The 25,478-nt window shown below is 42.3% G+C and overlaps 1 protein-coding gene across 1 annotated transcript in view; it reads right to left on the bottom strand.

Moving 5' to 3' along the window:
• The window catches only part of SGIP1 (SH3GL interacting endocytic adaptor 1), a 229,020-nt gene that overhangs the window by 43,684 nt on the left and 159,858 nt on the right, over window positions 1-25,478 (bottom strand). Inside the window, exons 13-18 of the mRNA XM_062193383.1 lie at window positions 24,359-24,433; window positions 21,731-22,231; window positions 14,204-14,331; window positions 13,117-13,243; window positions 8,394-8,459; window positions 7,403-7,462 (exon numbers count right to left, since the gene is read on the bottom strand). Coding sequence (XP_062049367.1) covers window positions 7,403-7,462; window positions 8,394-8,459; window positions 13,117-13,243; window positions 14,204-14,331; window positions 21,731-22,231; window positions 24,359-24,433 — 957 coding nt within the window. The remainder of the gene's footprint in view (window positions 1-7,402; window positions 7,463-8,393; window positions 8,460-13,116; window positions 13,244-14,203; window positions 14,332-21,730; window positions 22,232-24,358; window positions 24,434-25,478) is intronic.

Here is a 25,478-nt window from a genome sequence, read left to right as displayed (position 1 = left end):
GAAACAAACACATGGGTACAGCTCTTGCTTGGTCCTTTTCCTTACACCTCTGAATTCAGTTTGAGTGCAGCCTCAAAGTATGACTCACAAGGCTTTTTTTTTTTTTTTTGACAGGCAGAGTGGACAGTGAGAGAGAGAGACAGAGAGAAAGGTCTTCCTTTTGCCGTTGGTTCACCCTCCAATGGCCGCCGCGGCCGGCGCATCGTGCTGATCTGAAGCCAGGAGCCAGGTGCTTCTCCTGGTCTCCCGTGTGGGTACAGGGCCCAAGGACTTGGGCCATCCTCCACTGCCTTCTGGGGCCATAGCAGAGAGCTGGCCTGGAAGAGGTGGCAACCAGGATAGAATCCGGCGCCCCAACCGGGACTAGAACCCGGTGTACCGGTGCCACAAGGTGGAGGATTAGCCTGTTAAGCCATGGTGCCGGCCACAAGGCTTTTTATATTGTCTAGTGCAGGCCAGCGCTGAGGCTCAATAGGCTAATCCTCGGCCTGCAGCGCCGGCACACTGGGTTCTAGTCCTGGTTGGGGTGCCGGACTCTGTCCCGGTTGCCCCTTTTCCAGGCCAGCTCTCTGCTATGGCCCGGGAGTGCAGTGGAGGATGGCCCAAGTGCTTGTGCCCTGCACCCGCATGGGAGACCAGGAGAAGCACCTGGCTCCTGCCTTCGGATCAGCGCAGTGCGCCGGCCGCAGCGGCCATTGGAGGGTGAACCAAAGGAAGACCTTTCTCTCTGTCTCTCTCTTTCACTGTCCACTCTGCCTGTCAATAAATAAATAAATAAAAATAGGTAGATTTTATACATCTTGTGTTTGTTGTGTGGATTACATACACTTGTGACTATGGAGTAAGGATTAATCACTGACACACTGCATTGGCATTACTGCTTCTAACAGCAGCACCTCAAATACGCTGTTTTCACTAAGCAGGTACCCTGTGCATGTGGTTTGCTTATAGAGAAGTTACCATCTACTTAGAACTTTTCCAGGAATATTTAATGAGATAGAACCCTGACGTGATTCTGTATATTTGTGTCCCCTCTACCAGTCCACTCACCCAGTCTGGATTGGAGATCAGGATCAGGACAGAAACGGGGGCACTGTGCTGACTCCCTATTCTATCATCAACACGACAGTAGTTCACTGGCCATGATAACACAGGGCAATATTCTCAAAGCAAGGTCTAAAGCACAGTAACAGCACGCCACTTGGTCCCAGAGATGTGGAGAACGAGATAACTGATTCATTATGAAGAGGCAGAGTGAATACTGGAAACTTCAACAGGTGTACCTGGTAGAACACTTTGCAGGTTCAGCTCCACTTCACTCTTCTTAACAGGATAGGCTATTTAAAAAAACTCTCTGTGACCTTCAGTTATTTTAATAGGATTTTTACATTTCATAGTTACAATACCTTCAGCATGAATCTCAGCATAGCTAGGGAACATGATTTTAATATTTTTGTTGAAGACAGTCTTATATCACTGCTTTTTAGGTTTTCCTGATCTAGGTGTATTTCATGCTGTGATTTGAACAGAGTGGGCACTCAACAACTTCCCTGTGGTCGTGGGGGCCTGCAGCGGGGTGCGCACAATTAGCAAATGCTTTCCACTTGAAGAAGAATGTGAATTAGCGAAGCAGTTTCATCCAGCAAACTGGTCATACCTCGCAATTTTCTTTCCTTTCCTGACTCTCCAGTGAGCAAATTAGTATTCTGTGGGCGCCTATGAAAAACTTACTCTGTTTATCTCTTACAGAGTTTCCTTACTACATCAAGGTTAAAAAAAGAAAAAAAGTCAAGTGCTCTATGACTTTGATTGTGACTACCAATTACTCGGTAGGGGTATTTAATAACCTGCTTGATTAGGTGGTCAGATATTTAAAATGTCCATGAATTTTTTTTTTCCACAGAGAGGACATAATTCTAAAGAGAAAAACAAATGCAGCTCCTACTGTGTGAATGTTTAAAGTCCTTCTAGAAGCATGCTTTTCCTCCCCGGGGTCTAAGCTAGACAGAGAAAATAACTTGAATGTAGGCCTGGGCTAGTGAGCTGCATGAGAATGGGATGGACAAAGAGAGCAGAGGTGTCAGTGAGGTAAGACAATGAGGTGTTGGAGCCGGTGCTCTGTCAGAGCGGGTAAAGCCGCCACCTGCAGTGCCGGCTTCCCATATGGGTGCCTCTTCAAATCCCAGCTGCTCCACTTCCGATCCAGCTCTCTGCTATGGCCTGGGAAAGCAGTAGAAGATGGCCCAAGTCCTTGGGTCCCTGCACCCGCAAGGGAGGCCTGAAGAAGCTCCTGGCTCTTGGCTTCGTATTGACCCAGCTCCAGCTGTCTTGACCATTTGGAGAGTGAACCAGCGGATGGAAGACTTTCTTTTTCTGCCTCTGCCTCTCTGTAACTCTGCCTTTCAAGTAGATAAGTAAATCTTTTTTTTTTTTTTTTTTTTTTTTTAAATGAAGTGTTGGTGCCAGGGAACTGGAAAGCTGGAAGGTTAGGGGACCAGGGACAACCCTTGCGGTTGCAACACTAGGGTGAGACCATGTGTGTACAGCAGGTTGAGGTGGGGCGCAGAGTGGTCTCCAGGTGATCTGAGCCTAAGTCTGTACTCTGCTTCCTCCTGGCTGTGTGACCCTGTGAAAGGGCTTTACAGGACCTGAATCTAATTTCTTCCTTCGTGGGCTGTGCAGATGAGATGAGTCAATAGATGGAATGTACCTTGTACATAGTGAGTGCTCAGATGTTAGCTATTATTATTCATTGCTTTAATTTCCTTATGGCCCCCTATTTAAAGTCGCAACCCCAAATATGCTCTATTCTCCTTCTTTTAAATTTTCCTGTAAACCTTATTACCTCCATGCTATATATTTTACTAATTTATCATATATTTTTTTTGAAAGGCAGAGTGGATAGTGAGAGAGAGACAGACAGAAAGGTCTTCCTTTGCCATTGGTTCACCCCACAATGGCCTTCGCGGCCGGTGCGCTGCGGCCTGCGCACCGCGCTGATCCGAAGCCAGGAGCCAGGTGCTTCTCCTGGTCTCCCATGGGGTGCAGGGCCCAAGCACTTGGGCCATCCTCCACTGCACTCCTGGGCCACAGCAGAAAGCTGGCCTGGAAGAGGGGCAACCAGGACAGAATCCGGCACCCCAACCGGGACTAGAACCCGGTGTGCGGACGCCGCAGGTGGAGGATTAGCCTATTGAGCTGCGGCACCAGCCTATTTATCATATTTTTTAAATTAAAATTTATTTTTATTTATTTGAAAGGAAGAATTGAGAGAGAGAGAGAGAGAGAGATCTTCCATTTACTGATTCACTCCCCAAATGGTTACAACAGCCAGGGCTGGGCCAGACCAAAGCGAGGAACCAGAAGCTTCTTCTGGGTCTCCCACATGGGTGTAGGGGCTTGAGCATTTGGACCATTTTCAGCTGCTTTCCCAGGCACATTATCAGGGAGCTGGATCAGAAGTGGAGCGGCCAGGACTCCAACCAGTGCCCCCATGGGATGCTGGCTTCCCAGTTGGTGGCTTTACCTGTGATGCCATAGTGCCGGTCTCTATCTTACTTTTAACCCTCCACATTAGAATGTTAGCTCTGTGATGACATAGAATTTTTTCTGTTTTGTTTATTACTAAGGAGTGGTAAAAACAGTGCTATCATATGATAGGCACTCAATAAATAAATAATTATTGAGGGATGGGCATTTGACCTAGCAGCTAAGATACCTGTATCCCACACTGGAGTCCCTCTCTGGCTCCTGACTCCAGTATCCTGCTAATAAAAAAGATACTGGGCGGCAGTAGTGATGGCTCAAATGATTGAGCTCCTGTCATCCATGTGGGAGATCTGGACTGAGTTCCTTGCTTCTGATTTTGGGCCTGTCCCTGTCCTGGATGCTGTGGACATTTGGGGAGTGAGCCCAGTGAATAAGAGCTCTGTTCTTCATGCCCTTCTCTGTGTCTCATATAAATAAATAAATAAACAAGCAAAATAAAATTAAATGTACTTGTTGAATGAACCATTGCTTAACATATAGCTAGGATACAAGAAGGGTGACAAATTATTAGTTATGGAATGGCCAAAATAACACTTGCCAGCGAGAACCATTTCCAGAGTGTGGCTAGATGTGGGAGTTACTGCAATGGAAGGAGAGAATGTTGAAACTGAATGCAAGAGACCCTAGAACCAGTGTGTGGATGGATCATCCACACAGAATCTGTGTCACAGGGCATGCCAGGAAGTGAAGCAGAGAGAAGGAGGACGGAGAAGCTGCTGGCATCTCCAGGACTGTAGGAAATGCAGACCAATGCTCCGAGGTTGTTGTTAACAGCAGTCAGGAGCAGCAGAGGGTGGATTCGTCAATGGCTTCACTCTACAGTCAGGGAGGTTTGGGAAGTGGCAATAGCAAGCTACAGAACCCGAACTCTGCTTCTCAGTCACAGGGTGCATGGCCCATGGAAGACTGAAGAACATTCTGTGGAAAGTGCTACGGGGAAGTGATGGGCCCTGGGGAGAGCTGGGATTCCGTAAAGGAAACAAGTGGATGAGTTCAGCAGAGAGACTGAAACTGTAAAAAAGCTGTTGTAAAGGATAAGCGATGACAGGAAGAGCTGTGAACAGGACACAGAGCCGTCCAAAGGTGAGTGTTACAGGGAGAGGTTATCTGAGTGGACGATGGGCAGGATCTTCAGAAACACTTCCACAGAAGATGGACCAAGTGCATGGGCCGTGCTACCCACATGGGAGACCTGGATGGAGTTGTTGACTTCAGCCTGGCCCAATCATGGCCACTGCTGCCATTTGGGAAGTAAACCAGTAGATGGGAGATTCTCTCTCTCCCTCTGTGTGTGTGTGGCCCCCACTCTCTGTATATAACTCTGCCTTTGAAGTAAATGAATCTTAAATTTATAAATGATAATACTGAGACAAATGTACATAAAAGAGGAAAGCCAACCTTCCCCATACTTCACACATAGCCATTCTTGCTTACATGCTAAGGTGTTGCTTTTGGTTTCTCCCAGGGGCTTCCCTTAAAGTACATTTTACTATACTTTCACCTGAATAAGCATCTCCTGGTGGGATACGCAAGTACACACCCATTCATAATACAGCTGTTCACACAACCTCTCAGGAAGCCTCCTGTATACTTCCCAAAGTTGACTGAGTGAAGTTCAAGATGAAGATAACACAATATTAGAGAATCTAATTACTTTTTATGAAAACTTCTGGTACAAACTGAGATGTTTAAGGGATTTGGACCTCACTAATAGTGTGTGGCACTGTTACCAACTTTGGAGACCCAGAAATATATTTTAAAATATTACATATATTTTCATAAAATATGTTATTCCACACATCGTTTAAGTACTTACATTTCACTGATAATATATATTTTTAAAACAAACAAAACAACAACGAAAACTGTCTTTAGATTGGTGTCTAGTCAAAAGGTCTACCTCTCACCATAAAAAGAAACCTACATGAAAACAGAAGCAAGAGAGTCAATACTTCCTCTAGAACCAAAACAGCAGCAAGAGAAAAATTGACAGCATGGATCTTTTGGGAGCCTCAGACAATTCGTTAGGGGTCCAAACATGATAAAGGACACTTTTGCTTTGGCCAGACTAAACCAGAGCAGAAGCCTTATGGATAGCAGTATTGTCTGTATTTCAGGATTATCTACCTGCTCAGTTGCAACTTCTTCTTCTGAGATGCGGCCATCGGTATTAACACACCTGTCTACTTTTTAATTTCATCTCATTTAAAGACAAAGCTTAGTGATCAAAGTTTCCTGGGCTTTGCACCTTGGTTATTGCAAAACTGATGATCTGAGGCAATGAAGGCTTTGACATTACATGGGGAAAATGTATACAATCCTTCCCTGAAGATGGGCTATCCACCTGTCCTCTACCCTAGCAAGGACAAGACATCAGGATATTGGGAAAGTTTGAAATCTTATATTTCCTGCTGCCATTCAAGCTACTCTGAACTAAGGATTTCTATCTCTAGACCATCTTGCAGCTAAAATTCTCTGTTGAGAGAAAAAAGTCACAACCACACAAACTGTTTTATGTATCAGGATTTCTGATTTTTAAATTTGCATTGAGCTGTGGTGTAGCAGGTAAAGCTGCCATCTGCAGTGCTGGAATCCCATATGGTCACTGGTTCGAGTCCTGGCTGCTCCACTTCTGATCCAGCTCCCTGCTAATGTGCCCCAGAAAGCAGTAGAAGATAGAGCCCAAATGCTTAGGCCCATGCTCACATGTGGGAGACCTAAAAGAAGCTCCTGGTTCCTGACTTTGGATCAGCCCAGCTTTGGCCGTTGGGACCATTTGGGGAATGAACCAGCAGATGGAATATCTCTGCCTCTTCCTCTCTCTATCTGTAACTCTGCCTTTCAAATAAATACATCTTGTTAAAAAATTTGCCTTAAAACACATACCCAAGTTAGAAAAATTATCTTTGTTGTCATGAAGCACAAGGACAAGTTCAATATTGAGATTCATTTCCAGGGTAGAATATTTTTTTACTAAGTTTTGACCTCAGGATAACATAGCTATTTTAAATCCTAGAAGGTCAGGGATCATGATAAATTGCAAGTGCAAGGTGGTCAATTAATTAAGTTAAATTTCCTAATTTTTTCCCCATCATTAGTGTATATGGGTCATTGTATCAAATGTCAAGAAGATTTAAATATAAAGCAGAAGAATGCTAACCCTTAATGCAAAACATGACAAATTATCAGACATTGCAATTAGATATTTGACATTGCATGTTGTATATTTTCCTTAATCTTCTAAAATGGCAAGTCCAGTGAAAGTTGCCTGTTTTACGGCAGCCATTTCAATTGCAGTTTAGGGAAATGCAGATAGAACTTACTAAAATATTCCTTTTTCTTTTCCCCACTTTTCAGATTTCTTACGCAGCATTCCTTGTCTTAAGAATACACATACAAATATATACACATTCACAGTTCACAATAACGGATGTTGTATCTGCAACATTAATCATCAAAAACAAAGTTAAGTGCCTGTAGCAACCAAAAATGTCCTTGTATTTGTTGCATTGCATTTGCAAGAGTTAGGAAAGAGCCCTGGTTGACAGAGTTAAGTTCCTTGGTCAAGAAAGGTGTGTTTTGCTTTTTGTTTTTCAATTGACCATAATTAATTAAGCAAGCAATATTAACTGCAAATCAGCTTTATTTTTCAGTATGAAAAATTGAAGATCACATCCACACCCAATTCAAATGATCTTTTCTTTAGTGTTTGGTATTTTCTAAGTAGCCATAGCATTTTTATATAGAAAGTAAGGCCAGAACTTTTGAGGCAAACTGGGAATTTGAAATGCAGATGGAGAAAGAAGGAGGAAGGGAGTATAAATTAGAATCTGGTATGCTATGTACTACTTACCTTCAAAAGTCAAATAAAACTTTCCTCTGTCAAACCAAACGAGGGAAGGCTGTTCATTCTCTGTATGGCCAGGAGTTGAAGCGGGATGGGAAAGGTTAAGGAGAGGGAGAGAGAAGGACAAATATGAGTTACAGAGCAGGTCATTAATCTCACTAAGGGGAAGGGTGGCGGCACTGCATGCCATTAGCGTGCGGGAGGGAAAAGGGGATGCTGGCAATCTATTTTTTTTTTTTTTTTTTTTTTTTTTAGTTGAGGAAACAGAAAGCAAAAGCAAAGCTATGAAGGCCTATAGGGATGGCACGGTTTTTGGTGGCTTGATACTTGGTGCTTGTGTGCATGGAGCGGAAGTCTTCCTGGCCATGCAGGGGCGTCAGCATATTTTAACTGCACTAATTTGGGCAAACTGTCATTCAGCAATGGCTGTATCCATTTCATCTTCATTGTCACCCCCTTCTATGCTTCCAAAAAGATAAATTCGGAGTTATGGGTTACACAAAACATTAGCTTAGGTTTTAAATGACAACAGCATTGCACATCAATTTAAGGTTCATGGAAGATGTCACATCTTCCATCCCCTCCCCTGGAATCACCTTGAGCATCCAGACACAAAACACCCTCTACCTATGTACCAAAGAACAAGATATTATGCTCTATTTTTTTTTTAAATTAAAAAGCAGTCACTGGACATGTCATTCTGAGCAGTTAAATTATTCCTCCCTTTGTAAAGACACAAAGCAATAGCATCTCGCCTTTTTCATACCTTTTTACTGAGAAACTGTCATGCAACCTGCTGCTTTTTAATATGTTAACTTGGAACAATTTCAGTGGCATGAATTCCACGATGAACAGCAAGTACACAGGGTGCATCGGAGTGGCACTGGACACTCATGAGGTGAGGAGCATGTCCATGAGTTTACAGTAGCATTCAGATGGAGAATGGCTTGGATTTTTAAAGTCTAGAGATCTAGAGGTCACTCAGCCAGCACCGTACCTGCAGGCGTCTCACAGCGCCTTTCAAACGAGGGCAGTTTGTCAGAAAAAACATCATCTTCTGACACTACGAGCCAAAGAAACATAAACGAATGGAAAACAAAAACACAAATACAAATCCCAAATGAAATTGAGCAACACACTTTACTGATTGAAACACAGGAATGATTTTAATGGAAAAAGGAAAACAAAAATTTAGGACACTGGGATTATTCTTAAGGTATAAAAATCGTGATGTGCTTCTTTTATGATGATTCTCTGATAAGAAATTACATTTTGAAAATGCCAAGGTTCAGCATCTGGAAACTGGGCTGAAGTCAGCCCCAGGGAAGAAGCCGTGCTAGTGTTGTTAAAGACACTGTCATTAATAATTGAACTACCCAGTGTATTTCACCCCAAGGCAATTCTCAAGTGGCCAGACATATGTCTATCAACAAGAACCTCCTGATGGGGTCCTGACAGCTCCACAGGAGCACCCAGGGGGCAAGAAGAACCTTTAAAGCAGCAGTATAAATCCAAGGTCCCTGCATCAACTATCTTATTTCAGCCTCATCAATACCCAAGTACAATTTGCTTTGCACCTGCCTTTGATAGTTAAGGATTTTTAAATTTCAACAGCATTATCATAATTCTGTTTTTGGCTATGGTATCCAGCTGTGGTTAAGTGTCTTTGTAAATTGGTCACAGTCTTGTGCATTGATGAGCTGGACCTCAACTGTTTCAGCTCTTTCCAGTCGCTTCTCACCAGCTAACATGTGCAGACAATTGGTTTTTTTTTTTTCCTCTGTGATTCAAAAAAATTACTCAATGCCACAGATCTTAAGAATAATATTACAGCTACGCAAGGAAATTAAATAGGATCCATATAAAGTCCAGTAATGGAGAACTCTACCTACAATATAGAGAAGGAAATGGACAAGGGTAGAACAAATACTCCACAAAAGATAATACCCCTTGAAAAATATTCTATCAGCTTGCCCCCTAGAGCTAAATAGTAAGGCAGGGAACCTACTGTGAGGTCAATTCTTAAGTTTCTAAGATATCACCTGTTTATCTCAGTTCCTATCATACATGTGGCTTCCTCAAATAGACAGAACAGCTTAATGCAACTTCAATAATACGAGTGACAGTACTGAAGACTGATGCTTCCAACAAAATAGAATAAGGAGAATAAAATGACTAAAACTGAATGGGAATTTTTCTTGGGATCTGGGATATCTACTCCCAAAAGTCACCTTTCTTTGTTTGCAGACTAATGGGCAAAAATAGCATTTTTTTGTTTTCTGTTTTTTTTTTTTTTTAAGCTTATTCAGTTTAAAATCACTAACCAGTTTGGAGAGACAAAGGTTTGAAGTCAATAGTTTATATTTTGGATGCTATGGTTACATTACAGAATATAAATCACTTTGCCTGAAAATTCTGGACTGAAGGAATCATCAAAATCTATGTGATGCTTCCTTTGGTACCCAATGATGCCTTTTCATTCATGATACAGTCATAAGACATTAAGGGTAGAATTTAAAATTAATAATTATCAGTGAAGAAGTTTAGTTAACAGTGAAATCAATAATGAAGAAAAATCATTTTTTGGTGGTCATTTTTGCCGTGGGCTCTTAAGGAAGATTTTATAAACATCTGAAAACTACTATCAGCTACAGAAATAAGAAATAATTAATAAAAATGGATATTTGCACTCAGAGAAAACATCCTACTCTCACTGTTGTTTTCTCGCTTTCAGTCTAAAAATTTGTTTCTTAGAATATTTTCCCTATCTCCTTAATAGGATTTTTTTTCAAAATCATATAAAACAGATCCTGTGAGCTTTTTCCAAGGCAAAAAGACTTTTCTTTATTTTGCTAATTCTAAGATATGTGCTTTTCTGGAATCTAACAATCTGAAATTGGTCATATCATGATTGTAAAAGAGAATAGTGCATCTTAGCTCATTCGGCTACTTTCTTTCAATCACTTATAAAATGGTGATTTTAAAATTGAGAATGTCAACTTCAACAAAATACAGTTGTGTGGGAGCTCTGTAATATTTGATTGTGTCAATGCACAGAAAGTGTTGCTTCTGGGTGTGGCATTGGATGTACTACATTATAATTGTAGCTGTCATGAACTATTTGACCCCTTGGTTCTGTAAGGGGCATTTTCTTATTATACGTGATTGTCATGTAGAGATTTTAGATTTGCTCCTAAAAATTCAGCTCTTGAGTTAAACTTGTCTGCTGGCTTCCCACGAGCCTCAATTTTGGCTTAAGTGTCTCAGCAGAAGTCAGGAAAGCATTGTGGCAGTGCGAGGGAAATGTTGAGCCATCAGCTTCTGGGAATTTGCTGCTGAAATTCTCTCCCTGCCTCAAGGCATTTATTTGAGTGCATTAACTTGACCTTCCAGTGTCAGTCATAATTAGGCCCCTTGGTGTGGGACAAAGTGCATCCTCTCTAGGAAGAGGGAAACAGCAAGACACAGAAGCTGCTGGAAAGTCACTGGACAATGCATTTACTTCAGAGGCAAGTGGCCGTCAGGTGACTCGCAGCAGGAGCAAATAGAACAGGAGGGTGAGGAATTCACTGGGCAGATGAAAACCACAGAAAAATAATAGAACGACACAGTGACGAAGCCATGTGAGGCTGCTCTTACGTGGCTGTTTTCGGTTATTATTAAACCCCCTGTGGTTCGTCTTGAAAGAACACATACTAGATGTGTTAAGAATCAAAGTTACTGGCCAGAATTGGCGATTTCTGCAGCAGGCAACATAGAAGCACATTGTACAAAACATGGGCACAGTTCAACTTCCCTGCGTGTGTGATTTTCTCTATGAATCACAGCCAATTGAAAGAACATGTTAGGTGGTTCATCTGAGGTCACTTGGGATCTGCTTTCTGAGTGACAGTTCACTCTCACTCTCCTCTCCAACCAACAAAGCAAACACATGGAGAGGGTGGAACGACACTCTTGAGAAAATAAAACAACAGAGCAGGACTTGGGGAGTGGCTGTAGCAATAAGGAGTATTAGACATAGATTAAAAAATAAAATTGGGATGTTACAGAATCAAACAAAAACAGAGAAATTAGCTACTGAGTATCGAGTGATAGGAAGCCTGAAATTGCCCCCAGTTGATGATGTAGAGAGGAAATAGAGTTGGCTACATAGATAGCATTAGATATCTGTCTATTAATAAATTACATGGATGGGCCAGTGCTGTGGTGTAGCGGGTAAAGCCACTGCCTGCAGTGCCAGCATACCATACGGGCACCAGTTTGAGTCCTGGCTGTTCCACTTCTGATCCAGCTCTCTGCTATGGCCTGGGAAAGCAGTGGAAGATGGCCCAAGTCCTTGGGCCCCTGCATCAGGGTGGGAGACCTGGAAAAAGCTCCTGGCTCCTGGCTTCATATCAGCCAAGCTCTGGCCGTTGTGGTCATTTGGGGAGTGAACCAGTGGATGGAAGACCTCTCTCTCTCTCTCTCTCTCTCTCTCTCTCTCTCTGCCTCTGCCTCTTTGTAACTCTGCCTTTCAAATAAATAAATGAAACCTTTAAAAAAAATTGCACGGAATTGGATAACTGGTTATATTTTCCCCACACTTGAAGGGTTCTTTGGGGATGACCTGATTAAGAATATAGAGCACGTGAACTTGAGGACATTCCCTTTGGGGGCCTCAGAAGGCCCATCTTCACCTATTTCTCTGGGACAAGAGGCAGTTCTCCTCCTGATGAGCTTCTGGCTTCGACGGAGCTACTTTCTCCCATGGGCAGCTCTGCGGTGTGCTTTTCCATAGGAGCAGCAGGAATTGAGTTAGCTTTGATTACTGATTCTCCCAAGCAATGCAAGATGGGTTAGCTGATTTATAACGTGGAAGAATTGCAGGGGAGTCCAGGCTGCCACAGAAGACAATGGGCAACGGGGGTTCTCATGGGAAAAGTGGAATGGGAAAGCCCCTGGTCAGAGACACCATGCAAAAATGGAAGAGGCAGCAGGAACTGATGTGGGGTGGGAAAACAGAAAGTCCAGCCTTGGGAAGAGGGAAGCTGCTTCCGGTAAAATGAGGCATTTAAACCTGGGAAAACCACCCAGCCGAGCAGCCCTTCTCAGTACTTCCCTTTCACCACAGCACAAGGGAAGGGGCACAAAGGCATTCACTATAAATGCCAGCATGGCTCATTTCTCTGGGAAAATCGACCACACATCACTGAAAAACGCTAAAAAAAGTCACACAGTTCACTCAGGTCCCTGCCATGCCAATGCGTCTATCATTTGTCAATCTAAGGACTATCAACAATGATGAAGGAATGAAAGCTGCCAGGAAATAAAAGTCCTAAATGTTGTAGTTTCTATTGTGGAACATGGTCTTGATTGTCAATAAACATTCCCCATCAAAGGAGACGATTTGCATTTTAAGAAGTAATATCTAAGTCACAGGACCTTCCCTGGCCATTTCTTCTTTATCTTTTTATTTTTTTAAATAGCTCTGTATGGTGTAGCATAAGAAGATTCCTGCAAAACACAGGTGTTCAGGTCCTTTTCTTAGGTTGTGTGCTTAGGGAAGGCTCTTTGCTTCCTTTCTCTGAGAAGGAGCTTTTAAGAAAAGAGTCAGGTGATAGTAAGCAAAACACACAGCAACACAATTTTGCCCAGAAACATAGGGCTTTGCAGGTCTTCAGATCATAAAAAATAGCCAGTCAAAATCACAAACGGATTAAAAGAGAGGAGATAATTTTTACCAACTGTGGGAGTGGTGGCTGCACTCAAAGAATTGGTTGACGATATTGAAGAAGTGCTTTCAGCCCGGGCTAGGGGTGCTATCGGAGGAGGGCTGGAAGAATGAATGGGAGGGCTAAAAGGTCTGGACTGTAGGGAGAAGAAAAGAGATGAAAAGTTAGAGACACAGGTAGTAGTACTTTTGTCCCATATTTGTAATGTCGCCCAGCCCAGGATATGACAACTCATCTTCTTAAAGGAGTGTAGATGACATAATTATTACATGGAAAATGATGCTGTCCCAACAGGAGCTTGTGGAGTACAGCCCAAGGTACCAGAAACCATGACACACTCAATTCAGTAGGTACATCAGGCGTAGAGATGCTGGACTCTGTGGCTGGTCAGCAGGTTCATGCCCTCAGAGATGTAAGCAGGTGACCCTGTGAGTGCTCACACCTGCTACAGGTGTTGAAACCCAAGCTCCTATGCTGCACCAGCCAAACCCAGTTTTATGGATATCACTGCTTTGTGACTCCTGTGTCCAGACACCAAAGAAATTTACCTCTGCCACAAATTTCTTACTGGTTCACAAGGAACGTTTTCCATCCTGAGCTTTAAGACACAGTGCAAGAAACGGCAACAAACTCATCCTGGCCACCACTCTCTTCTTACACTCAACGTAGTGTGTCTACAACAAGTAATTGATCTGTATTTTGGAATCAGTAACCAATATTTGCCCTCTTTTGGAGTTTTCCAAAAATCAGACAAATATTGTGAAAGGCAACACCCCTATTTCCAAAGGATTTCGCACAACTGAACATTTTACCCCCATGTGTATCCAATCCCTGTAGCAGAGCTGAGCTAAGCATCAGCCAGGCATCCTATGGCTATGATCATGGGCCTTGGCTTAAAAGATGGCACACATCTGGGGAGGACTGAAACATCCTCCCATACCGCAGTGACCGCCTTAAAATGCCACCACAAGGGTCATTGTCTAAGTGCTCCGAGGCTTACACCCAGAGTCGAGATGGCCCGTGGAAGGCAGTTTGAGCTTCTATTTGGTACTCCCATCATTTGTCTCTGAGCAAGGAAGGGCAGAGGGGAACATACCACATCTCCGACTCCAGGCTTTCCCGGAGGCAGCTTTGGCCGAGACGGAGGTCGGGGAGGAGGTGGAGGAGGAGTGGTACTGCTGCAGGGCACCAAAGGGGTGGCTGGCCGAGCGGGGGATGATGCACCTGAAACACAAGCTGGTGTTAGACGTGACCAGAACACAGGAGGTCCCAAGCGCTAGCATCGCGGCACAGTGCCAGGCCCACACCCTGGTTTTTGCCCCAGCAATTACCATACTAAACACTGCAGCACACATTTCTTTTCTTTTCTTTTTTTTTTAATAAAGAAAAAAAATTAGTCGAACTATGGTTGTTGGGAGAAGCTGAAGCTCATTGCCTTTTGTTGTCATGTGACACCCAGTGAAAAGTAAATCCTTTCATTACTCTATTGTGGCCAAAGGTATATTCTTCAGACTTTTGCTGGGTGGTGGTTTCCTTTCATTTTGGTCATGTACACATTAAACTTATAAACTCATTTGCATTATGTACACATATAATAAACTTATAAACTTTTGATTGTGTACACACTAAACCATAAACTTCATTTCACATGTCCAAAATGAAAAGGAGGAAGTGGAATGACTTTCTTTTTTTAAACATGCATAAGAGAATTATCCTTTTTACTGTGTTTCATAAGGCATGCTAACTTTATCAATGCACTCAAACACCTGGTAGTGAGCAATCGGATGAAATCTAAGGGAACAAATGAGAGATTGCCTTAAGTACTTTGTGTGTTGAATCTTAATGGCAGAAACACACTGAATTTCACGCATTGTATCTTGCGGAGGCTGCTTAGGAATCTGTCAACCAGAGTTTACCCAGGATGATTTCTGGGAAGATTTTTGAAAGAGCCTCTTGGATTTACTTTTCCGGCTGTCAATGACAAGCATGTGGAACACAGATGACACACAGGGGCTGGCATGCACACTGATCAGCACACCAGTGGGGTCTCTGCACCCTGGGCTCTGCCTATCCTTGATCATGTTTCTGGGACGTATGAGAAAACGACTTGCCAAATCAATACTCAAGCAGTTCTTACTCAGAAAAGTTCCAACTACTCCTGAGGTTTCGTCACTTTCTTTAGAAACACAGGCATCAAATTATCCCAAGAAAATTCTAAGACCTCTTGCACCAGCAAAATATCCATCCTGCATGCAGCATATCCACCCTCTCCTGCCACCTCCCTCAACCCATCAAAAATCTACGATCTCTGGAGACTCTTGGACCATCATCTCGGTCTCCAGATTTTCATTTTCTCAAAGAGCTTGAAATGAGCAGCAATGTATTGAATCTTCTCTCATCTTAAGAGTCTCAAGTTAAGTCTCGTTCGTCTAGTTTAAGCAATCTGCAATCTTGAGTGTGTTTCTCTGTGCTGTTTATTCTAAATGTAATTGTATTAATGTGAAACTCGACTGATTATCACATCCACCTCCCTTCACCTTTACCATCTACATCTACGGTGTTCTTTCAATTGTTTGGGGTCAAGATCTATACTAGGCACTTTACATGTATTATCTAATCCCCACAATAAACTTCAGAGGTAGGGATCGTTACTATCTCAATGGAAACTGAAGCTCAGAGATACTCATTGACTTATCCCAGGCCATACAACTCAAATGCAATCTCTTGTAGCTTAACATACAGCATGACCCACAATTTTCATGAAATTTAGTCTTATTTTTGCATAGTCAGCTTGCACACATTTCTTTCAATATAAATGTTCTTAGTTTTAGGCTAATCTTCTCTTCAAAAGAAAAAAAAAGCAACAGTATGATTTGACAGGGTCCACTTCAAATTGTTATGTTAGTAGATTGACAAGCATGATGTTTTTCAGAAGACAGAAGAAGCAGCATAGACATGGAAAATAAGCCTTTAAACAGCAAAGTCTTTATCAGGAAGTCCCAGAAGGCTTTGGATGGGGACAAGGATGTTTCTATTTAGCTTAGGGTCAACCACGTGATAGGAATGATCCAAAAGTATCTATCCACTAGCACTGTGTGGCTTTATGTTAAGTGAAGGACAGAAAGACAAGTGCAGGGGTCTGCGTTGTGGCACAGCACGTTAAGCCACTGCTTGCAATGCTGGCATCCCCTATTGGAGCTCCTGTTCCAGTCTCAGTTGCTCTGCTTCCAATCCAGCTGCCTGCTAAAGCATATGGGATGGCAGCAGATGATGACCCATGTTCTTTGGTCCCTGCATCCACATGGAGACCAGCATGGAGTTCCGGGCTTCTGGCTTCAGCCTGGCCCAGCCCTGGTGGTTGTGGCTATTTGGGGGGAATGAACCAGCAGGTGGAAGATCTCTCTTCCCTCACCCACCCCCTTTCACTCTGCCTTTCAAATACATGAACTTTTTTTTTTAAAGAAAGACAAATAAATGCCTCTTGTTCTTACTCATATGTGCAAGCTAAAAAAGCTGAACTCATTGAAGCAGGGAGTATATAGTGATTATCAGAACCCGAGAAGGGCATGGAGGAAGGAGAGATGGACAGAAGATGGTTAAGGTGTACGGTGGTGGAGTTGAATAGGAGGACTAACTCCTGCTACTGTACAGTGCAGTAGATTGACAATGTTAACTGTATGAAGCTACTTTAAAAATGCATGGAAAATGGGATTATGCTTATTTTGGTGCAAAAAATTTTTAAATCCCCACAGTTTTTTTCATAATACTGTTTTTTATGAATTTTATGATGATCCCCCTATGCATTGATTTCAATTTTGTTTTAAAGAATTATTTATTTTTTGAAAGGCAGTGTTGCAGAGAGAGAGAGAGAGAGAGAGAGATAGGAGTAGATCTTGCTGATCGACTCCCAAATGGCCTCAATGGTTAGGGCTGGGCCATGCCAACGGCAGGAGTTGGGAAGTCCATCCACATCTCCCACATGGGTGGCAGGGGCCCAAGTATTTGGGCCATCTTCCACTGCATTCTCAGGCACATTAGCAGCGAGCTGGAACAGAAGTGGAGCTGCCAGGACTCAAACATATGGGATACTGGTGTTGCAGGCAAGCTTAACTTGCTGTGCCACAATGCTGGCCCCAGATTCCAAAATTTTTGTAACAACTGATACAGATTGATATATCAATTGACATAGTTGATTGATTGTGCAGTTAGAAAGCCCGAACTTAAATGGTGACTGCAGAGGCCTAAATCAGCTGAGCTCCATGCCTTGAAGAGGGCCTGCTGCTGGTACCCGAGGAAGAGGATCTCTCAGGGAACCTCAGCACTGGGCAAGGCAAAGTCTACTGTACCTCAACAAGGGTGAGCTTTCCTCCTAAAGCCACTGTAAGAAGAGTCATTCATGACCCAAGTGTTTGCCTCTCCTCGCATGTAGACGACATTGAGTGTGGGAATGTAATGTATCTCCTTAATAATCAAGTCTGTTAGCTACTGCCAGGAGTATTTGATTTTTTTCAGTGCATTATCCTTTGATTTTCAGTGGGGTACTAGGTGATTCTCACCGAAATTGATAACTACACGTAAATCTGTATTGTTGAAATCTTACCCAATGCATGCATCTCCCATACAAGAATAGCATAAAATGTGTAACCAAACTCAGGCTTGAGAACAGCCAATTCAGGTCATTGACAGGTCATTTCCAGGTTTCAATCCTTAGTTTGACTACCTGGATAAACCTCAACTTTAATTTTCCAACCACACTCTAATCATTTCCATTAACAGACACTAAGAGAGTGCGTAAGAAGCAAGGGGACGTTTGTATTAAAACCCTGTTTGGGGGCCAGGGTTTTGTCATAGAAGGTTAAGCCACAGCTTGTGACTGTAGAATCCCATACCCAATTACTAGGTCGAGTCTCAGCTGCTCTGCTTCTGATTTAGCTTCCTGCTAATGTGCCTGGGAAGGCAGAGGATGATGGTCCAAGTGCATGGATCCCTGCCACTCAGGGAGACCAGAATAGAGTTCCAGGCCTCTGATTTCTGCTGCCTTCATAGGCACATTAGCAAGGAGATGGATCAGCAGCAAAGCAGCTGGAAATCAGACTGGCACTCTGATAGGTGATACTTACATCACAAGGCTGCTTAAACCACTGAATTACAACAGTAGCCCTTTGTTTTTATTTTATGTGTGTGTGTTGGACAGACAGTAGAGCTGGAAGAAGTTGCAGAGGTGTACCTTTACAGGTACAGGCCATGGACTCCAACAGATCTGGGGCCAGATCTTAATTCTGCTACTTATTACTTTATGACCTTGGACAGGTTACCTCCAAGCTTCTTATTCTGCAAAACAGGGCTAATTCACCATGCTGTTGAGAGAGTCAAGTACATTCAAATATATGTCCTTTGAGATATGTGAAGAATTAAACCACCATTTCCAAATTGTGTTTCTTATTCCATACTTTTTAAAAAAGCATTCAATATGTATGGGAATGGTTATATACTATGTTTCTTCTTTTGGTGACTAGCACATTAAAAGTCTTAAAACAGTACAGTAGCCTCCTTTTATTTAATATATTAAATTTTAAAAAGCCACATGTAGCCAGTGCTTCCTACATTGGACATCGCTGCTCTAAAAGACTTGTAATTAGGAAATATATTTGGCTAGTTCCATCCCAGGAAGCTTAAGCTCATGTGTGTGTGTGTATGTGTGTGTGTGCATGTGTGGAAAATATCTTTTATTACAGCTTTAGTTTCCTATGTTGGAAAATGTTGCACTGAGCATTCTGTCTTTACTAACTCCTCTCTTTCTCTGGTCTCCAAACTTGCTTAAGGCTGATAAAGCTTGTTTTCCCTCCTATCCCCTGGCAAACAGCCCACATAGGAGAAGATTTAACTTTTGCCATGAATTAGCATCTCCAGTCCAATAAAGCAATGTTCTGGGAAAACTAGGCAATTGTAACGTTTTGCCATTAGGAAATTCAAGTTCTTGGAGCACATTCTTAACTTACAGCTTCTTCAAGTGACTCTTTTAGTTCTCAGGCTGTTCCAACTGTCTATACTTGGTCAGTGACAGTCACCTCATTGTGGGTGAAATTTAAAAAGTGAGCATAATAGTAAGTATAGTTTAAGGAGTATAGGGTACAGTATTCCTTTCCCACTTAAATGTATTTTGAGATGTTCAGGAGAAGTTGACCCCATCAGGGTAAGTGTTACAAAAATCAGATAGTAAGAAGCATTGCTAATCTTTAAAACATGAGGTCATGTTCCATTGTTGCCATTCTAAATTTACAGTTCTGACAGGTTGTATGCATTCCATCAATAAAAGATTAAGCAGCAAATAAACTGGGACTTAATTAAGGAGATAAGGGTGCAGTTTTATTTATTCATGGGCTTCACTGGCCCGATTCAATCTTCCACTGAAAAATCCAATCTGCTAAAACCAAAAAGAACAGCTTTTTCTAGCTTGATTATTAAGGATCAACAGCCTTTACTGGTAACATTTTAAAATAATTTCAAGTAAGGGTATGGAAGCTAAACGTTAAGATAATAAAACTCTCAAAGATTCAAAAGAGAAAACCAAATATCTTCACCTTCTCATCAGAAAAGTAATCCATTCAGTTAGAGAACTATTCCTCAGCTCTTACAAAGGGTGGTAAAAGAAACACAAGTGAGCAAAGCTGCCCAGTCTTCCCAGCCCAGTCTAAAAATGTTGATTTTCAGGGCAGCATCCTGGCCCACCCCTGAAGCAACATGAGTATTCCTTGAAACAGTCTTTGAGAAGACCGACAGCCTGACCCAGGGATGAGAGCCCCAGGAAAAACAACAGATGCACCGTCTTCTACAAAAGACCCCCAACCCTTTCCAAGAGACCCCACCCAGCCCTTCTACAACAGACAGCTGGCTTCTTTGGGTTCATGATCTGAATGCTCCACAGAGGAGCACTCTACATCTTTACAGATGATGGAGGAGACTTGTATCCCCTACCCAAGACCTTGAAAACTAGTAAAGGGATGGGGGTCTGTGCTCCAACCCTCTAGAATTAGAGATAGAGCTCAGAAAAGCACAAACAGAACAGATGTTTGATGATCATATGGATGACTGTGCAGTACAAGTGGGTGTCAATAATCAACTAAGTTTGGAATAGTTTGTCACCAACCCTTATAGAAGTGCCTGGAGAGCCTAGTAGTTAAGAATACATGTTGAAGATCAAGCAGATCTGAGTAGAAATCCCAAGCCCATCACCCTCTCTGCATAAAATTGGGAAAATTACTTGATATCTCTGAGTCTCAGTTTTCCTATTTGTAAAACAGGGAAAACAACAGAATCTACAACATGGAGTTGCTGTGGAGATGAAATAATATACAGAAAGCACTTAGCACAGTGGCCAGGACAAGAGACTATAGTTGTTGCTTTTATTGGCAAAATAAAGGCTCCCAAGGGCTTCATGACAAAGAACTTGCTTTGTCTAATGTGGTTTCCCAAAGTTATTTGAGTATTGAACAGTTTTCCTTTTTGGGGGGTGGGAAGGCTAGGGAGACATACCTACTGATACAGCACATAGCAGAGGAGACCCCATAGCCTCTCCTGGAATCCCCTGATGCTCTCACTTGGAAGCACAGAGACACACAAGGCAAACACTGAAAGACACTCCATTGAAAGAGGCAGCAATGAGGACTGAATATTGGAATAAAGACAAATGCCTTTCCTTTCTGTCTCTTACTAGATCTAAATATCTTCTATTTAGTTGCCTCTTTCAATGCAAATGAAAAACGAACAGCACATGGAATGCCCTGAAAAGCTGCCTGAACTGAACCCACATGCGCACAAGGGAAGGCACTGAAGGATCTTGCCAGACAAATTTGAACAACAGTGAAATTCATGATATAAGAGGGGATGTACTAGAAAAAACTCAGTATCTCTTTGGTACCCATGGCAAGTGTTCCCATTTTTCATAATTAGAACACAAAATGAAGCTTCAAGTAGGAAAACAAAACAAAACAAAAAACAAATTAAATGTCACAGAGTCCCCAAAAGTATATTTTTGGTAGCCTTTTCCATTCACCAGTCAGTGTACTTAGAGTTGACCTTACGATGATGAACACGGCAAATGGTGAGATCAGAGAGTGAGTTTTGTCTTCAGTGGTAGCTTTATTAGGTTGAGGATATAATAACTCATCCCTTGCCTTGCTATTCCCTAGAAAACCCATAGAAACAGCTCCCTACTTCTATTGATCTTCAAAATCTAGGGCACTTCTGGAGGTATCTAACAAGGAAATTAGCCAATCAGCATAGAATTCATTTGCTATTTGAAATTGCTATTTAAAATCTGTCTATTGAAATTCATTGCTATTTGAAATCTGTCTTTCTCTAACTTTCTTTCCTAACTGCAGTGTGGGAAGCAGGACATTCCCAAGGACTGGGAGTGCAAGGCAGAACACATCCACAGACTTGGACCAGGACTGTGAGCACCGATGGACTAGGACATGCTACGGGGCCACAGGACACCCAGACCAAAGGAGGAATGGCTGAAGCTCTCAAGCCAGTTGCCAAGCAGCAGGAGGGTGTCGCTCACAAGGCAGCAGCCACAGCCATTCCCCTGCACACGAAGCACATTCAAACAATTAAGACGTACCACTGGTGGTCCCTGCACCACTGCCCGAGCCAGGTCCAGGGGATGAAACCACAGTTCTGTAGGTGGGTGGCGGTGGGGGAGGTGGAGTTGCTCTCTGTCCCAACCCAAAATCTTTAGGAGATGAGATTGTTTCTAAGTAATCGTCTTTAATGAAGGTCTGCTCAGCCACTTTCTTCTGGACTTCTTCTAAATTGAGCGGCGATGGTACATTGCGAGGAGGACCAGGTGGCCCTGGGGGGCCTGGGGGTCCCGGGGGGCCAGGAGGGCCTGGAGTTGGGGAGTCGGCTGAGTTGTCTGATGCAGCTGGTGGGGATACCACCTTTTCCCTTGGAGTCAAGTCTGGAGTGACATGTTCCGGGGATGTGTCGGAAAAATGGACCCACTTTTCTTCAGCATTGATAGCAACGGACTTGGGGGACAAAACTGGGCCAAAAATGCTGTCCAAATCATTGATGGATGGTAGTTTTTCAAGTTTGACCTCTGTGGCTGATTGCTCATTTCCTGTGGTTAAAGTAGTTGATTTTAAACTTTAATTGACCTTGTTACTATTATTTGGGGGGGGGGGGAGGTGGGGAAGGGCGATGCAGAGCCAGATGAGGTGCCTCAGGGGGCTTATCTGAGGACAGAAACTGTTTTTATTGGATTAGGGCTGAAGGTGAGGGGAGACTTTCCCACCTCCACAATGTGAACGTTAGCTTTTTTATGGCCGTGAGTCACTGTTTTGCAAAGTGATCACACCTGAGCTACTTTGACCACCATTTAAAGTGCAGAGTGTGGTACTGCTCACAAAGGCTGCTCACAAAGTGTGGTCATTTTGAGAAGGCAGCGTTAGGTTCCCAGAGAAAAACAAGGCTCTGGAAATGCGAAGTCCAAAGGGCAGGGCGCTTCTGAGAATCTGACCTACTGAATACACAGCATCGTATAAAAAGAGTGGATCACAGAGATCACCCTCATAGTTCATAAACATCGTCTTCTCCAGTACATTAAATGAGCATAATTGTCAAAGCTAGTATCTATTACTTTAACAAAAGAGCGCACACCATATTTAGCTGAACACCATCTATCTTAAATACAGCAGAAACATGGTACAAAGATTATTTCAAGAGCTATCCCCATACAGATATTTACAAACACACACACACACACCCAACACAGAACACACACAAAGGATCTTGAGAAGGCTCTTGGTACTTATTAGAACTGTTACCTATATATGTGTTTGCTAGAAGAGAAAATCATAAAAAACTTAACAATTCCTTTTCTCATCAAGTCTAACCTATTAATACCATAGGCATAACTGTGGCATGTATCTATCTGAAGTCATAAAGTCAGATTGCTTAAGCATTAACAACAGTTATTCTTTTTAAATCATAAAGACAATAAGAGTTAAAAAAACTATCTTTTAGTGCTTGTGTGAAGCACTTGACAACAACTGCAATACAAGAAACTGTAACATTTTTTAAAGTGAGGTTATTCAAATTAGAAATTGTTACCTGGGTGACTGGATGGCACACCAGCAGCAACTTTTCCTTAAATAATTCTTAGAGTAAAAGAACTGGCTAACTATTTTCATATTTCCAGTTCTATGGGAATTAACTTTCAAGGTTTGAAGCCTATTGATAAATGGGGGAGCATTTCCCATTACAATAAATTGTAATAGGCCCACAATTCTTATAACGTTGTCACTGGTAGGCTTATTGATAGCTAACATAATTAACAGGAACGCAAGGGGGCAAAATGGCTTCCTCCAACTTGCAAACACCTTGACTTATGAGACTCTGGATGACTCTGTACTGGGTTGCAGTCAATACAAATCTCATCGATGACTGTGTCTTGCTTTTGCTAGAGTTGATAAATATGTTTCTCTCTACCCATCAAACTCACCAGGCTGCATAAACAGCAAAGGAGGAAGCTGCAGTGGGACTCGGAGGTGATAAAGAACCACATTCCGAGGTCCCAGACCCACAAAACAACCTTTCCCACTTTTGATTTGTTACTCTAGTAAGTCTTGGCAGATTATGCATTTCACAAATACATAGTATTGGTTTTAACAGAAGGTAAAGATGTGCAAAGAAGTGAACTATGAGCAATTCTTTGCCATGTTTCACAATTTTTACACATCTTTGTTGAATAACTACTGGTAAAAAAAAGTAAAAAAAAAAATTCACCAGCAACATCCTTGGGACCATTTTATGTCTTTATAGACAGTTTTAGTTCTAGGAAAATTTTATTAGTGATTGGAAAAATAAAAATACAAATTGTGCCTTCAGACAGTTTGTGAGTCATTGAAATGAGATCCAATAAAATGAGCGGTAAATTAAGTAAACAATGATTGTTTTATTGTGAGATGTTTTTCTTTCACTTTTCCTGTGTGAATGGGCCCTCATTCAACAAAATCATACTGAGAAAAAGTTAATTGAGAAATTATGATTATGATTATTTTTCGTAAAACCTGGGTGTGGTGCTTTAAAATAAATCTGCACAATAAATTGTAACGGCCATAAAACTAAGTGCCAATATCGTAACATTTTAGTGTAGCCTCCAGCTTCCAACATACCGAGGGCACATTGAGTTCTGAGGCCATTGCTCTGCTTGTCACATGAACAGAAAAAAACCACTCAGACTTACCTGGTCCGACTGTTAAGGGGGAGCCTGTTCGGGGTGGGGTGGCTGGTACATTTTTTGGAGGCAGAGGTGGAGGTGCTGCAGAGAGATAAGATACGCATTATGGAGCATTTCTTCCTGAGTTTACACGGTACACTGAAGAAAGGTGGGAGTAAGCTTAGCTCTCATTCGGGGTCCTGCTGTTGGCAGTGGAAGAACCATTGATTATCCAAACTTTTTCTCAATTCAAAGCCTAGGGACTAAAGCAGGATTTGTTCAGATTCTACTGTTTTATCAGAGTGAGAGTTTGGAGAATACTGGACAATAACAGTAGTATAACTATTTCATTCCTTTAGATATTACTTGACCAACTCCAAGTGACAACTAAATCCCACCTTTTATATCAGGAACTGGGGACACTGGGATGAGTAGAAATCAGAGATGGGCATTTGACTGAGTGGTTATGATGCTAGTTGGGACACTGGCATCTCATCTCAGAGAACCTGAGCTAGATTCCCTGTTTTTGTTCCTGAGTGCAGTTTCCTGCACACCCTAGGAGGCAGCAGGTGATGGCTCAAACACTCGGGCCCCTGCCTGGCCTGTGATACAGGAAACCTAAACTGAGTTCCAGCTTCTGGCTTCAGTCAAGTCCAGCCCTGCTGTTGCTGGTATCTGGGGAGTGAACCAACCAATGGGAACTTTCCTGCTATCTGTAGGTCTCCTTGCCTTTCAAATAAGTAACTAACTAACTAACCAACTAACTAAATAAATGTTTTATTTATTTAACCTTGTGTCAGCAAGGAGTTTACGAGTGACTGAATGAATATCATATTACAATTCCAGAGATGATACTGGAAATGATAAAAGGTCAATGGGGTTCACATGAGGGTATTTTTTTAATGCACTCAAGGTATTATTGCCTTGAAAAAGTCTGGAAAGATTTCTTCAAATTCATATCTAATATCTATCTATGTATTTAAGTTAAATATAGATATTTAAGTTTTTTATTCACTTGATAAGTCAGATTTACAGAGACAGGGAGAGGCAGAGAGACATATACCATCTGCTCGGTCACTCCCAAAATAGGTACAATGACCAGAGCTGGACCAGGCCAAAGTCAGGAGCTGGGAACTCCATTCAGGTC

The sequence above is a fragment of the Lepus europaeus genome, chromosome 5 (genome assembly GCF_033115175.1).
Source record: "Lepus europaeus isolate LE1 chromosome 5, mLepTim1.pri, whole genome shotgun sequence".
Taxonomy (NCBI): Eukaryota; Metazoa; Chordata; class Mammalia; order Lagomorpha; family Leporidae; genus Lepus; species Lepus europaeus.
This window is presented reverse-complemented; position numbering and strand designations above follow the sequence as displayed.